The 14915-nt window shown below is 51.6% G+C and overlaps 9 protein-coding genes across 9 annotated transcripts; 5 read left to right on the plus strand and 4 right to left on the minus strand.

The window, feature by feature from the left end:
• Window positions 1-416: 416 nt before the first annotated feature.
• On the plus strand, window positions 417-2076 carry CC1G_10304 (epoxide hydrolase 1; the record flags this gene model as incomplete). The annotated part of the gene is made up of 7 exons (XM_001837831.2): window positions 417-741; window positions 794-994; window positions 1059-1155; window positions 1210-1466; window positions 1552-1691; window positions 1745-1965; window positions 2037-2076. The coding sequence occupies 7 exons, from the start codon at window positions 417-419 to the stop codon at window positions 2074-2076; spliced, it is 1281 nt and encodes a 426-aa protein (XP_001837883.2).
• Window positions 2077-2108: 32 nt separating this feature from the next.
• On the minus strand, window positions 2109-3203 carry CC1G_10305 (hypothetical protein; the record flags this gene model as incomplete). The annotated part of the gene is made up of 2 exons (XM_001837832.2): window positions 2109-2202; window positions 2260-3203. The coding sequence occupies 2 exons, from the start codon at window positions 3201-3203 to the stop codon at window positions 2109-2111; spliced, it is 1038 nt and encodes a 345-aa protein (XP_001837884.2).
• A 1353-nt stretch (window positions 3204-4556) lies between these two features.
• Window positions 4557-5203, plus strand: CC1G_10306 (hypothetical protein). Its single transcript, XM_001837833.2, has 5 exons — window positions 4557-4621; window positions 4678-4688; window positions 4746-4803; window positions 4859-4972; window positions 5035-5203. Exons 1-5 carry the CDS (start codon window positions 4582-4584, stop codon window positions 5121-5123), a joined length of 312 nt encoding a protein of 103 aa, XP_001837885.1. The 5' UTR covers window positions 4557-4581; the 3' UTR covers window positions 5124-5203.
• An 80-nt stretch (window positions 5204-5283) lies between these two features.
• CC1G_10307 (hypothetical protein) lies at window positions 5284-6199 on the minus strand (the record flags this gene model as incomplete). Its single annotated transcript, XM_001837834.1, has 4 exons — window positions 5284-5418; window positions 5492-5782; window positions 5837-6070; window positions 6119-6199. The coding sequence occupies 4 exons, from the start codon at window positions 6197-6199 to the stop codon at window positions 5284-5286; spliced, it is 741 nt and encodes a 246-aa protein (XP_001837886.1).
• Window positions 6200-6652: 453 nt separating this feature from the next.
• Window positions 6653-7615, minus strand: CC1G_15578 (hypothetical protein; the record flags this gene model as incomplete). The annotated part of the gene is made up of 5 exons (XM_002910989.1): window positions 6653-6996; window positions 7057-7145; window positions 7200-7252; window positions 7324-7405; window positions 7509-7615. The coding sequence occupies 5 exons, from the start codon at window positions 7613-7615 to the stop codon at window positions 6653-6655; spliced, it is 675 nt and encodes a 224-aa protein (XP_002911035.1).
• A 1066-nt stretch (window positions 7616-8681) lies between these two features.
• CC1G_10308 (hypothetical protein) lies at window positions 8682-9166 on the plus strand (the record flags this gene model as incomplete). The annotated part of the gene is made up of 4 exons (XM_001837835.1): window positions 8682-8705; window positions 8772-8921; window positions 8983-9034; window positions 9093-9166. 4 exons carry the CDS (start codon window positions 8682-8684, stop codon window positions 9164-9166), a joined length of 300 nt encoding a protein of 99 aa, XP_001837887.1.
• Window positions 9167-9969: 803 nt separating this feature from the next.
• Window positions 9970-10603, plus strand: CC1G_10309 (hypothetical protein; the record flags this gene model as incomplete). Its single annotated transcript, XM_001837836.2, has 2 exons — window positions 9970-10209; window positions 10496-10603. 2 exons carry the CDS (start codon window positions 9970-9972, stop codon window positions 10601-10603), a joined length of 348 nt encoding a protein of 115 aa, XP_001837888.2.
• Window positions 10604-11502: 899 nt separating this feature from the next.
• Window positions 11503-13074, plus strand: CC1G_10310 (hypothetical protein; the record flags this gene model as incomplete). Its single annotated transcript, XM_001837837.1, has 1 exon — window positions 11503-13074. The coding sequence occupies one exon, from the start codon at window positions 11503-11505 to the stop codon at window positions 13072-13074; it is 1572 nt and encodes a 523-aa protein (XP_001837889.1).
• A 289-nt stretch (window positions 13075-13363) lies between these two features.
• On the minus strand, window positions 13364-14791 carry CC1G_10311 (hypothetical protein; the record flags this gene model as incomplete). Its single annotated transcript, XM_001837838.1, has 2 exons — window positions 13364-13881; window positions 13945-14791. The coding sequence occupies 2 exons, from the start codon at window positions 14789-14791 to the stop codon at window positions 13364-13366; spliced, it is 1365 nt and encodes a 454-aa protein (XP_001837890.1).
• Window positions 14792-14915: the final 124 nt, after the last annotated feature.

Consider the following 14915-nt stretch of genomic DNA (forward strand, 5'->3'; position numbering starts at 1 on the left):
AACATCCCTTTCTGTGCTCGCCTCCGAAGTGGCAGATAAGAGTACTGACCGCGTTCGTACAGGCGACGAGGTAGGGCTCGAGGCTCCATCTTACACAGTAGGCGCAGTATGACGGCGGTCACTTTCCAAAAACGATATAGTGTCGTGTAAAGCACTGCGACTTCGTTGCTTCCTATCCACTGTACGTACCGTCATTGGGTACCTAAGTGGTTATCGGTTGGTCAGACCTCGGTTGACTCATCCGTAGGTTACTCACTTACATAGGGCCTTTCGGCTGCCAGTTCACAGACTAGACAGACGCGGTTCCCGGAAGTGCACATGCAAACTGCGCAAGCCCGGCCCCAATCATTTACGAGTAACTTCTCATCAAGGATGGCGGCTTCCGAGCATCGTGACATAACCCCCTCTCTTTCATCATGACATCCACCGAGAAGCCTTTCACCATCTCCATTCCCGACAGCGAGATCGAGTTTCTTCGCAAGAAACTAGAGTTAACTAGGTTCCCTGACGAACTGGAAGAGGCTGGGCGGGATTATGGTGCACCCCTGGCCGATGTTCGCAGGCTCGTCGAACGCTGGAAGAGCGGATACGACTGGCGCGCCCACGAAGCCCAGTTGAACGCAGAGTTCCCGCAGTTCACGCGGGACATTGAGGTGGAAGGACATGGGACGTTGAATATCCATTACGTACACAAGAAGAGCGAGGTGGTAGATGCAATACCGCTGGTGTTCGTCCATGGATGTGAGTAATACTGTCTGTGCTCGAGAGACTCGTAGCTGATGCATAGTGACAGGGCCAGGAAGTATAATCGAAGTTCGAAAGATCTTGCCCTTGCTTCTCGAGGCGTCCCCCGACCACCCGAGCTTCCATGTCGTTGCCTTCAGCCTGCCAGGCTACGGTTTCTCCGAAGCGCCCAAGAAGAAAGGTTTCGCGGATGCCCAGATGGCTGAAGTGGGGCATAAACTCATGCTTGCCTTGGGATACCATGAATACGGTGAGCGTCTCGCATGTTTAGCCCTGGTAATGGAAGGCTAAGCGTTATCGACCTGTCTCCATAGTGGCGCAAGGAGGAGACTGGGGAGCCACAATCTGTCGGACCATGGCTCAACTCTATGGACCGAAGCATGTAAAGGCATGGCACACAAACATGCCTTTGTGAGTATCCAGCGTACGATCTCCCAAACCCTTCTAATTCACGATGACATGAAGTGCATACCCACCCCACCCGACGAGGCGGCCATTGCTCTTGCTCCAACATCTGCTATTCAAGTACACGCCGCAAGACCAAGCACGCCTGGAGCGAACGCAATGGTACCTGGAACATGGAAACGGATATTTGAAGCAGCAATCTACCCAGCCGCAGACGTTAGGCTACAGTCTCGCCGATTCTCCCGCCGGTTTACTGGCATGGATCTACGAGAAGCTCTACCAGTGGACCGACGACTACAAGTGGACTGATGATGAAGGTCAGTGGTTCTCATCTTCTGCCATAATGTCTTCTCAATTGAACTTACTTCACATGGATTCCCACAGTTCTAACCTGGGTGTCAGTGTACTGGTTCTCTCGAGCAGGGCCAGCAGCTTCGCTCCGTCTCTACTACGAATACATGAAAGTCCATCCGATTGGCGACTGGTCAAAGACGGTCCTAGAAACGGACGTCCCAACTGGCCACTCGTACTTCCCTAAAGAAGTAATCAGCTTTCCTAGTCGGTACGTTCCTCATCCTATCGACTTGAGGTCCAGGAGTCACTCATCTCGTCACGCACTGCATGGCCAACGCCTCCATTATTGTTCGAATACGTTAGTTGGCACTCATCAGGTTTTCCAAATGTCATCTTCGAGTCGGACCATGACAAGGGAGGTCATTTTGCAGCGCACGAAGTCCCGGAAGCCCTTGTTGGCGACCTGAGGAAAATGTTTGGGAAAGGAGGGCCTGCGTTTGGAGCTGTTCCGGGCAAGACCGGGTATGCGTAGGTACGAAGGGGCCCTGCAGTACGTCTCTGGCACAAGTCCAGTGCTCGTCCCTCTATGCCAGTAATCAAGATACCACCCATGATTTCTCCAGCTACACATAATGATACAAATTTGGAATGCACGGTCAATATGCTCAGGCATTCCGCCGATTCGTTTCTTCGTCATCACGCCACTTAGGTCCGTGAAGCCAACGACTCTTGAACCGCTTCCAGGTCAAAATCGGCGATCTAGACAACACCGTCAATTTCGGTGTAGGATCGACAAGAAAAAAAGGTTGTCCTGACCTGCGAGGGATGCACCACAGTGTGAGAGCACCGCCAAAGGCCAGGGACGTGATCCATAGTCGTCTGCTCAGCTCCTCCTGTTTTGCTGCTGCGAACAGGATCACAGAGGCGCCCAAGAATATCACTCCCAAGCCCATGACCCAGATCGGAGCTTGGGAAATTTCGTGAGGCTCCTCGATAGTCACCCCCACGGTGGTCCCTGAAGGAGTGAACTGGATTCGGGGAACAGGTCTCCTTAAAGTCCCGTCCCTCAAGGCAATCTCCCCCACTTTGTTAAACAAAGCCTGGGTCAAGTGGACAATTTCGCTCGGAACGGGATATTTCGTGCCCTTCATCAATCCATCCAAGGTCTTCTGGATTTCATAGCACGTATCGACCAAGTCCGCAGTCTTGGGGTCAAACGCAAGCTCCTTGTTGAAATGATAGTGTATCTGCAGGTCCTTGAATACCCCGGCGCCCGTATTGTTAAGCGCCGAGCCGTACTGCTGTTGAGTTTCCACTCTCGTCCTCTCCAATGTTTCTTTCGTCAACTCGTGATGCACATGGGCAAAGACAAGTTTGAGGTCGGCGCGGCATTTGGATAGTTCCGAGAGGTATCGGTCGCCGACGGTAGCCTCTTTGTGGAGTTTGAGGGCGTTGACTGACCCGAAGAAAGTCCCCACGATTTCGGCCACGAGGCCCATGAAGGACAGCGTGTTACATGCGTCTGCTATCTGGCTCCTGTCGAGCTCGATGGTCGAGGTCAGGAGCTGGGATTGTACGCCAGCGATGAAGGCGCCCTGGATGATGGCATAATGTAAGAGATTGGGAAGCGACAGAAGACTAGTACTGACGATGACGATGATGTTCTTGAGGGATTCAGCGGCCAAACTGTGCTGCTCGACTCGCCGGCGAGCCTGCTCGATCCATTCGTCGAAGCGGAGGATGAGGGCTTCAGAGTCCATGATGGTGGTTTGCTGGTTCAATGTTGGGAGGGAAAACGGGGCGGCGCCAGCATGGCAGAACAGGACTGTCGTTTTTATAGAAACATTGAGCGCCTGTACAAGATACTCGTGTCATCGACCCTGTCGTCCCTGTACACAAACGATATGTTAGTACCCGTTTCCAGATGATCGATCACATTGACTTGGATTCTGTCTCCCCAAGTCATCGACAACTCCGACACACAAAGGAGGCCGTATATGAACACAAGCGCCCACATACGGCACTTTGCCACTCCCTAAAGGTTAGCTGGATGAAGTGAGAATTTGGAGACAAAAAGAAATGCCCAAGGCGAGCCTACATCGTGAACATCGAAACGACAAAACCAGATTAATTTAGCCCGCAGGTGGGTGCAGTGTGCAGCCTGTGGGTGCGAGCAATGAACTTCGAAAAGATGCCCATTTGTCTTGGACGGGACATGTGTCGATTGTGGCAGAACCTACGCGTAAATCGCACCAGGTTAAGTAAGTGCTGAGTTGGAACCTGCACAGGTTTCAACGTGAACTGTGTGTTGTTTCCATCCAGCAGCCTCAAGGAGAACAAGGCCCGACAGTGTCTATTGCCTCGGGTAAGAGCTCCGCCCACAGAGTGAGCTCTTTGATCGCACACGAGGCGTTCGTGATATGTGCTGAATCCGATTTGTTTCTTCGGGTTGAGGGTATCGATAGCCAAACAGGGTATACACGACATGATTGTCAAGGCTACCGAGCGCTATTGTTGTGACTGTGGACGAAAGGTGGACGGAGCTGCAGCTCGAAGAACTTTTTCTTCAGTATTGCCTTGTGCTTGTTAAGGGCCCTTCCTTCCAGAAAATACAGCCTCCATCGTTGCCCAGGAACCGCTTCAATTGTGAACGTTGGCGCCTAAAGTACATTGCACAGCAACTTGGACACTGTCAGGGTTCCAACTTCCCAATATTTCATGAACCACGCACCTCATTCAGGCAACTAATGTTTCTCCTTGCTGTCCTTTGTCAACAGCTTCTGGTTCACAGCTACAAAGTGGTAGCCAACCACCGTGACCATGGAGAGCACACCGAGTGTGTTGGCGAGGCTGTAGAGCGTGTTGGCCGAGATCATCCCTACGTTATAAACGTTCAGCATCGTCTAAGGTGGATTTAATACCATACCTTTTTGTATTGAGACAGGACGAAGATAATGGTTTGAGTCTAAGCGGTTCGCGCGCGGATATTGGACCCAGGGGCGTGTCGCTGACGATTGTTTGTTCCTTGTTTGTGCACACCCGGACGGGAACGGATTCGGCGTTGCGGCTGGGCGTTGGCAGTCCTCTCACCTTCCCCTTCACTCTTTTTTACACTCTAAGTCGCCCACTAATCTCACAATGAGGCCCACCGCTGCACGATTCAGTGACATGCCCGGACGTACGTCGTTATTCTCCCTGAATTATAGACGCGTTGTGCTGAATAAATTGTGACAGCCAAGGTCTACGTGAGTAAAATAACAAGAGAACCAATTCGAAACGAGGTATTGAACAGAATCCTGTAGAACTTGTGGTGGGGTGACAAGACCGGCACTCTCAGGCAAAAGGGCATTACCACCTACAGTGCGTCGTCTCCAAATTCTAGGTCCAGACAGCGACGAACTAAAAATCTCAACAGCCATCTCGCCATACCAGACCAAGACCGCTCCCCACTGGGCACGAAACTACCTCTTCAACTTCTACCGACGAATTGGAGGAGAGCTCTTGTTCTTTGGCATTCCTTTCGCTCTTGGTGCGTCCTTACTTTCGTCTTGGGCGCCCCCAGGCCACCTCATTGTCATAACGTTTTTGCAGGCTACGCCACCTACGCATGGGCAAAGAAGCACGACGCGTACATGAACAGCAAAGCTGGCCACATCGCCCACGGTTCTCACGAAGAGTAAACAGTTTGCTCTGGAGCCATAGATTCAACCCTACCCGTGCTATAGAGATTAAGGCGAATTTCATTTCATTTTTTGGATTCTCGGATCCGTCTCCTTTTCTGGCCAGCAAAGCACCATTACAGGAAAGATTTCTACGGCAAATTCACACCAGCTACAAGCTCTAAGGGACAGCAATGGGTCCGGTATACGCATGGATGGTCTGGTCAGCGCATCCCGCCGGGGTCTGGTACCCATAGGGTCCAAGGTTGATGTACACCAACTTGTTACCCTGGGCGTCCGGGCAAACAAGCCAGGCCTATCCATTCCGCAAATGAACAAGTCAGCAACGCTCAACCAATTCACCAAAAAATCGACACTCGACAACTCACGTTGCTCTGCGGCCTGCTAACCGAAGGGCTGCTCCACTCCAAAGTATCCCCACTCCAGACAAATCTCCCATTCGTCGCCTGGGTAGTCTCCCAAGTGACCTTGAGTTTATTCATACTCGAATCCGTTCTCGGCTCAACATGTGCGTAGAGCACCGAGCCGTCTGGGACGTTTTGGATGAGCTGGCCGTTTTCGAGACGGAAGAGGGCGGCCTCGGTGTATTCGCCTAGGACAGCATCAGAAGCTCTCCCTCGCACTTGAGAGCGCAGGTATTTGCGGAAGTTAGGGGCTGACTATAGCCTCAAGCTTAGATGGCAATAAGGGGTTGGTGTCTGGAAGGGACGTACGACTGCTCGAATGAACGAGTGTCCTGGAATCAAGGTCGGTGTTGCGTCAGGTGCGGGTACAGGTGCGGATGGAGTGGGTCCAGTTGGCGGCTGAGTGACCGGTGGTTGCGTGACTGGCGGGGCGACAGTAGTTGGAGCAGCACCCGGAAGGCATTGAGAGTACCATTGATTGGAGACGGTACACGTATAGCCTGAGGTACATTCAGTCGGGCCTGACCATCCTTGACCACCGCACTATGAAGCAGGTTAGCACTGCTCTGTAGCTTTGAGGAGAAATCACACCTGTCCATAAGGTCCAGCGGTAGCTTGTCCGTTCACCAAAGCAGCGCACAAGGTAACTGCGATAATCGAAGCTTTCAACATCTTCACTGAGACGTCGAACAGAACGATGCGCAATGTTTCAACCTTTCTTACACTTCAAGTCCAGATCTTTTAAAGCCCTCCTGCAGCGCCGAGCAAATGGCCTTTCCTCGGTACTGGCTTGGGGCACATTCCAAGTTTCTTGACATTGCTGGATACACCTCGGAATTACATCTCCTTCGCATGTGTGGTGCGATTTCGGGTAGGGTCATCGGACGAACGGGAGAGATGCCTCATGACAATCCCTTGGGAACGAGCGGTGAACCAACGGAGACAAGGAAGATGAATGTAATTTTAGAACGGATCAAGAAGCCTGTGGTCGTCCAGTGTGGGTATGATTAATGGTTAGGGATAGAGTACTGGTCAATGTGCGAGGTGTTGTACAGTATTTTGGAAAGCGAAATGAGCAAGGGGCCTGACAGCAAGGATTTCCAAACGACAATGGCGTCAAGCGAGTTACGACATGAGAGTCTCTTTTTGGTCAGCACTGGGGGTCGACTCGGGAGTCGAGGAGTCGGTCCCAACAAGCACGAGTGACCCCTCAGACTTCTCAGAGGGACAAGAGTGCGACGACGGAGAATGGCCGTCTTTCGTCATCGAAACGAAGCAGCCAACGCAAGGGACCGTCTGTTCCAGGACAAAGACCTTGACCTCGGTTAGCCATGCATAGAATCCGTCAGACCTCCCTCTTTGCTGTGCGAGGAATGCCAGACGGAGAAGGAAGAATATTGAGATGATAAAGATGGTGCATGCAGCTGCAACACCGGCCAAGGCGATGAGAGTGGGGATCAGAATGAAAGCTGTGGTAGAGTTCCAGGTTAACGTGAGACGCCGGTTGCTGCGAGAAAGTCGCCTCTTACTGAATCCAATGACTGTCGCCGCTGAAGCAGCCGCTGCCCCCAATAGTGCAAAAGCGACGTAGGCGATCACAGCCAGAATCGACGAAACCCTATTCTTAGAGTCAGTCCAACACATTACCCCAGAGACCCAAAGGCGAACTGACGCGTATGTGACAAGTGGTAAAGACGCAACCACTGAGAAGCATGTAAAGAAAACCTGGTGACGAGCAGGGAAGGAAATTGAGTCCTCGGAGCAGAAATTCTGATAGAATGTTACCCCACACATACCGTTCGGATAGGCTTCTCCTGCAAGGATTCAAGGGCGAATAGGGCCACCGGTTGGATGTACTTCTGGGACACTTCTTCTAGACTGTCGTCGGCGTGGTCATACGTTCAAGTTGTACAGTGATTCGAAGTCAATTGATTGTTCGATGTCCAAACCAATGACACAGAACCACGACCAGCTGACTGACCTTCCACCATAGTGCTGGACGGACGAAATGCTTTCTTTGAACTGTGCAATGAGATCTTCCACACGCCTTGGGCGTTTCTCTTCTGGGTCGTGTAGTGTGGCGCCCATATCGTTGTTGTCAGCGGAGATGGAAAAGTGAAGGCAACCGTGGTCGTCGTGGACGCCTGTGCTCGCGATCGCGGTGATGCCTCGAGGAACGTCATTTGGCGCACGTGATCCAGATTATATCAGCCAGATCCGCTTAAGCGCCCAAGGTCTCGAAAAGAGCGCTCACGATCGACCTGCCACCTGGGACGCATCCGATCACCCTGGAACGAGAGGCGCATGCAATTGATTTCCGGACTGGCTGGAGTCTTGGAAGCGGCCGTTGAAGCTGGGAAGTGAATGATTGACATGGGATACCTCAGGCTGGCCATCACGAGCCCCTTCAACAACAGCGCAAATTCGAGGTTTCGGGCTCAGTTCACTGCTCCCGACGCGCATAATAAACTTCGTGGACAACTCCATCGGCTCCAAGAGTAAGTCATCGCTCGCCAAAAATAGACATACAACGCTCAAGTCCCATGGTACCACCTGACAATCCCGGCTTTTGATCCACGTTCGAAGAAGTTTCCCGCAAGCGAACACACGGGGAAGAAGTCTAAAAGGGGAGATGAGCCTGCCCAATTGGCTCGAAATTCCTGATAGTAGACTCGCACCCCTTCTACCCCGTGAAAGGCGATCGTCTCTCTCCGGCAGTATTGAAACCCCGGATCCTTCGATTCGCGCTGCCGAGTCAGAAGGTCCAGCTGAAAGACCTGCAAACCCAACAAAAGTAATCGATAGATTCACTGGATCAAATTCGACGTTCCTTCCTGTCTTTCGTTTCAATTGGCAGAGAAGCGCAGGATACGAGGTCATTTTGGCGCTATACGGCGTTAGCAGCTTTGGCAATCGGCCATGTTTCTGTAAAAGGCCTAGGTTTGATATTGGTATTGACACCACATCGGATGAGCAGTTCGCGGAAGTCTATTATCTCAGCTGTTGCATTGATGAGGCGCCGGAGAAGTGATACAACGATAGCACCCAAATACATATATAAAAGGCGAGGATGTCGCTCTTTGGAGACTCAGTTTCAAACCATTTCAAACCAAACGAAGTTTACTGCTCCTCACTCACAACCCGAACAAACACAATGGTCTTCGCATCCCGCAACATGGTGAGAAGACAGCTATCCCTGTACTGACCGACTCCTGGGACTCATGCTAATGCAATGAAATTGTAGCTTTTCGCTCTCGCCATGTTGGCCTCTTCGATCAGCGGCTCTATGGCCCAGGCGCCCTTGGATTCCACCTGTCTCGCCACTGGAATCAACGGTTCCAAGGGTTGCGAGCCCTTTATCGACGGTTTCTGCGACTACGCTGCCAGCGGAAAGGTATCGCTGCCTACTCGCATAATACACTCCTGTGCACTGACATTGCTAAATTATATAACAGTTCAGGCGAAGGGACAACGTCGCTCGTTGCTACAATAACGGCGCAGCCAAGTGTAGGCATTGCTTTTTTTTTTTACAAAGCCAGCGTCGGCTTATGGTCCCTTCTTCCAGGCGATCTTACCGTTTGGGCTCGGGACCTAGCTATAGGTGGCCCCATCGGACGAAAAGCATTAGTCGATATTTGATCAATAGATGGTCTTATTTGAGCAATACGTGCTTGTTTGCGCAATAGACCTTGTCTGAGCAGCAAGATGTTATTTTGGGATATTATCCTATTTGAACAATAGGCTTATTTGCACAATAGACATTAGTCAACAGTAGACGTTATTTGAGAATGTTACTTTTATTTCAGCATAGCCTTCGCTGTTTGAACAGTGTCATACTGAGGCTCCGAAACGATCGGATGGCCCGTGTAACTTATTAGGACGTGGTACGGGTGCATGGAGGTGTCGCGCATGTCAAGAAATCAAGGAACCAAAGGAATTATGTCTTTTCTCTATGTTTTCTCTCTATGCTTTCTTTGCCAGACTAAATTAAGCGCCGGGGCCCTGGACCGGGGAAAATTTGACAGCGACCAGTCGGATTGTGGCACGACCGAGTGGTTCGCCAGGAGTCCGAGTGCCTCAGTTCACTCACCCAATCCAAAAGGTGTTTAATCGCTCCTCTACCGTCTGTAGAGTTCCGTGTCACACCAGGTGGCAGCACCTTTGGTTTCCTCGTGGTCTTCGAACTTGTCGCCTGTCGTTACTAAACCAACCTCCCTTTGGAAGGGTTGGCAGATTTAAGGTCCAGTATACGGACGTCGGAGATCGTGATGACACCGACAACTTTGGAGTAGAAAGTGGACACACATAGCGGCCTTGGACCTTGGATTCTCTTCTGAAGCAGCATATTCCTCACATCGTTGGGATGACCTGGAAGAGACCTCTCACCTGAAGTGTTTTTTCCACTTACCCAGCTGGTACCAGATGCCCTGTCGCAAAGAACTATGGGTGCTTCACCTATTTGGATCCATCACCCTTGCAGACTTCACCCTGAGCGGCGAGCGCCCGTCGGACTTGGAACCCTTCCCTTCCATTTCGCTTGGCGCTCGTGTCCCGGCATCGCGGCAGTCGCTTTAGGGCAGGGCAGGGGCAGGCTACACGGTCTACCACCTCGGACGAGAGATACAAAATTAAGCTCTACTTCTCGGACATGGTGTCTTTTTGAGATGAGATGTATCACACAGGTAAGCCCTAACCATCAAATAAGCCTATTGATGAAATAAGATGTCTTCGCAAAATAAGGTGTAATGCACTCCCCGACGTATTGTCGAAACAAGACAACCTAATGCTCAAATAAGGCGTAATGATTTTTGTCCGGTGCGGTCCCCCATACCTAGCCGCTGCTGGGACTGGGAGTCCGAGTGCAGCCAACTGCAAGAAAGCGTTGAGAGCTGTTATCGCAGACTGCCAAAAGGTTGGACACTGCCCACGGTATTCCTTTAATCGCGAGGGCTCATTCTCTCACTTTAGGGCGGTCAAGGACAATACCGAGGTGCCCCCTTCCAGTTCTCCATTAACCCCAATGCGGGAGAATGTGGTGGATATGGCTCCAGCAGGGTGGCACCCACCACTGCCTGAATTCCGATTCGGGCTTCCAACTCTGTTGTTCCCGTAAGAATCTTAGAATGTACATACCTAGCGTCATCATCCTCGATTATCGCACTTTCATGAATACAAGGTATACTTTGCTTGCGATCGGTTTTTAAGGGACTTTGTTGGTTCACCGAAAAAACGCGTCGCGCTCCAAGAGCCCAAGAAAACGCGTCTGTCCTTGTACAGCTTTGGTCTAAAAACGGACAAAAACCACCGCATGGTGATGTCAAACGTCAGACTGCGCCACGCTTCGGGTTGGAAGTCAGAGCACGTCGCGATCGCCTACACTCTTGTTCTTTTCAAAAATGTCTACAACGAGGCGCCCAAGAAGAGCTTCCAGTGCCAGTCTGCTGGAAACCGGTAATTTACCTTCGGACTACCAAGTGGGCTTCATGGGATCTATGAACGTTTCAAGTTGCCATGGAGAAATCCAGTCACTTCTCACAAGTGAACGTCGTCTTACCGAGTCTTATGTCACTATAAGGGTACAACATTCATGAACCCACTAAAAAGGTTTTTCTTCCTTTTTTTTATGACTACGAAGAAACGGTAACTGAAGCTCAACAGCAATATGTCAGGAAGACAGCGCCCGAGGCGGTTTTGAAGAAGCGGAACAACGTCGCTACCGGGTTTCAAGTGAAACTGGTTGGTAGTCAAGCTGCCAACAATAGAGCGACTCGGATATGCAACTGTCTGTCTCTACTGCTCAGCATGCCTAGAGTATAAAATGAATGTGTGACAGAGGTTCGTCTTCAAGCAGCAGACTGGTTCTTTCCAGGTAAGTAGAGCAAGAGTTCCAACCGGCGTCGAGTCTCAACGACTGACGAGCTGGAATATCAGTTGCACCTTAGAGTTTTTACGACGCCACACTGTCCTTCTCGGCCATGGCCGCGACTTACGACCCTCACGAGCCCTGGAGACTTCCCATCGACCCTCATGAATGGCACTCAGCATACACAGTCCCCCATCTGACGGTGGCGACCGTCTTCCCCTCCCCAATCAGCGATGGATTCTTTGGCCCACCCGCGAACACCCTTCGAGAGGACGCTCTGAGGCCATACAGGCAACGAACGAGCCCCGCTTACCACTGTATAGTCGCTGTTCGCGACCACAGGCGGAGCTGCGCGGCGGCCAAAATTCCTCGCGAAATATGGCTCCATATCTTCAATCTCAGTCTGGGATCTTATCGCGGTGAAGGCGATGAACGTTTTCGACCATCTATCCACTCGACGCCTCTGAAACTTGTTCATCTCACGAGGGGCCTCAGAGCCGTCGCCCTCGGAGCACCTGAGCTCTGGTCCACCATTTGCATCGCCCCAAATCGACATGGCTCGTTTCCTGACCTGCGAATCGTTCGTACTTGGCTGAAGTGGGCTCAAACGCGGCCGTTGACCATCCTCTTCGACCCCGGCCATGATCTGTGGACATTGGGTAGGAACGAAACACCCATTCCAAGGCTCTTCAACGAACTGGCGCGGTACATGACTCAATGGGATACCGTCAAATTTTGGACCCCTTGGACGAAATACTTCCAAGCCATGAATGCCCCGCCTCAACTTCGGTCACTCATCGTGGAAGGTCCTGATGTCGATCTCTACTCTGTGACTCCCTTCATCTCCAACTTTGTGCGAACAGCAAAATCTTTGAAGAGCTTCGAGTGGTTAGATAGGATCGGCAGGGAGCGCCGGCACGTTCCTGGGTTCTTGCAGCAGTTCCCCTTTGCCTCGACTAGGATCACTCGACTGGACTTGATGAACACCCTGGATGTGACGGAGTTCCTTCAAGTGATGTCTCGAATGCCGCTGTTGAAGGAATGCACCATCCAGAACCTCCTCTTGTCGCCTACACCTACACAGCCGATCCCTCTGATCCACTTGCCGGAGCTACGGACACTGAAGCTGAACGTCGACATGGATTACTTTAACAGTAGGGAGGAGAACGGACCTGTGCTGACGACTGCCTTGTCATATCTAGTCGCCCCTGCCTTGAGGAGCCTGTCGTTGGGCTACGACGAGGAATGGGACCAATACAGGTTCGAGACCTTCCTCCAGCAATCGCGCTGTGCGCTTCACAAATTGCACTTCAACGTCGTGTGCATCACGGAAGGTGAACTGTTGAGGACCTTCCAACTTCTTACCAAGACGACCCGGTTGGAGGAGTTGACCCTCAACACAGGATCCGAGGATGAATCGCCTTTGACAGTGAACATCATTCGAGGCATGATACCAAACCCTACATATTACCTCTTACCCACCCTCCGATCCATCACCGTCAACGGTTCAACCCTCAAGCATTCCAAAGGGGACTTTGCGCAGATGGTCCACGCTCGGGCGTATGTTCGCCACGGGCAAATGCGTAGCATCCATATCGCGCAGCCATTCAAGAAGAGAAAATTGAAGGATTTGGAGCCGCTTCAGCGCCTTCCTGGGTTGTGGGTGACCCTAGAGAAGGACTGATTAATCTTCCTCTCGACATCGAATTCATACCTAGATTTCATCACGGACCTTGCTATACCAGACATAATTTCTTGGACACTTGCCTCGGACAGTATACCCGCTTACGCCCTGCCAACATTCCCTTGTAGCATAGCCAATGGCTCCCCACTCTCTCTAGGAATTCAATTGTTGTATATTAGCCATGGACAGACATTTGCCTACCACACCCGTTATCGCATTGTATCAACTACGAATAGACTCTCCCTTGGAACAACCTGATGGCCTGTGGGCTTCTCTCTTTGATTGGGTATTACCGCCAGTCCTTCGAAACTAACCGGCCGTAGGGGAAAGTGAAATTGAACAAAACGCTCTCCTTCGACGAGATAGGAAGCAGTTCCTCGGGCGTAACCACGAGTATTTGCGCCCGCTCCTTCCATGATTCAAACTTCTCCTCTTCCCTCTTCAGATCCGGTCCAAGAGTTACAGGGCGTTCAACATTAGTGCAGAAGCTGAGGTGAATCTGGTTACAGGTCGAGAATCGACGTATGAACGCCGCCAGGCATTTATCGATGGCATCCCAAGTATGGATATCCATGGCGCGGTGACTAACAGGACGCACCATCAGGCACGCCGGGTCGTCCCAGTTGTCTATGCGGTGGTATCTACTGGTTTCCAGTTCGAGTGATTGAAGCGGTGCCCTGTCATCTAAAGTGCACAGTTGGTTTAACACGGGGAGGACAGCTTGACTCTGGGTAGGAAAGACTTTGATTGCTCGGATGACAATGCATGTCAGGTTCTTCAACGGATTCAAGTCCAGTGACTGTAGTCCTAGAGGAATTTCAAGAAGCATCAGTAAAACTTTCGCGCGAAGGTAGTAGCTGGATCACATACCTCTGCCATAGACGAAATTAATGGTAAGTTTCCGAATGGATGTCCCAGAAACACTTAAGGCGCGGTTTACGTCCTGGATATCGGCCAGATGCGTCAGAAACCTGTATATACTCATGTCTTCGACCCTCGCAAAAATCCTAGGGTCTATGAGCATGAGACTGGCTAGAAATCGTCCATATCGTGGTCCAAATGTCAGGGATTTGGGCTGACATATGGACACCTGTTCAGTGGTAGGGCGGGCGGCCATGAAAGCGTCCAAGTCGCTGGAGCGAAAAGCAGATATCCCTCCGGAGAGCGAGAGTCGTTTAATTGATGGTCCCGTCAGGAGGAGTGATGGTGGGATGTCGCGCATCTCGGTGATGCTGAGCGACTGCAATCTCGCCTGCGACATCCCCATGCACAGATCTTCGATCCAACGTCGCACAGGGACCGGAAAGGCCAGCCAGGTCGCATCATACGACCCCAGTGACAGATCTGTAAGGTTGGGAAAGTGGAGGCCAGCCAATCCGTTGAGTGGACATCGTTCAAGCTGGTCGTCTGCGTCGCCGTTCGTGATTGTGTCCGACGACTCGTTGATGATGGGTGACACTGTGAGTGTGCGCACATAACCACAGAGTCGTTCTGGGTTGGCCTTGAGAACGGGAATGATGACTTGAACGCGTCTGTTGGGGTTGTTGCTCCCTCCTACCCTCTGGAGTGATATATCCCTGAAGAGTATGGACTGGGAAAGCCTGCGCAACCCCGGGGAAACCAAGCTGCAGTTGGCCAGCGCTTTCCTGTTGGCCTTGGATTGGGTCGCCGCAAAGTCTTCAACAATTAATTCAAGAATTTCGAAGGGGATTTCCATAACTTTGAGGTGAAGATGATCGTCCGGGAGCAACGTGTCCACACAGGGGCTGGAGTCGAGGCCAAGCCGAAGCCGAGGCCGATCGGCGTGATCGAATTTGATCCGTGAGATGCCGGTTCCGTCA

This window comes from Coprinopsis cinerea (assembly GCF_000182895.1).
Source record: "Coprinopsis cinerea okayama7#130 chromosome 6 map unlocalized cont3.6, whole genome shotgun sequence".
NCBI lineage: Eukaryota > Fungi > Basidiomycota > Agaricomycetes > Agaricales > Psathyrellaceae > Coprinopsis > Coprinopsis cinerea.

Bases quoted from the DNA above. Each gene is read 5' to 3' on its own strand.
- CC1G_10306 (XM_001837833.2), top strand. From the start codon at position 4,582: ATGAGGCCCACCGCTGCACGATTCAGTGACATGCCCGGAC. The intron at 4,804-4,858 runs GTGCGTCGTCTC...AAATCTCAACAG, and splicing joins AAAGGGCATTACCACCTACA to CCATCTCGCCATACCAGACC. The intron at 4,973-5,034 runs GTGCGTCCTTAC...ACGTTTTTGCAG, and splicing joins TGGCATTCCTTTCGCTCTTG to GCTACGCCACCTACGCATGG.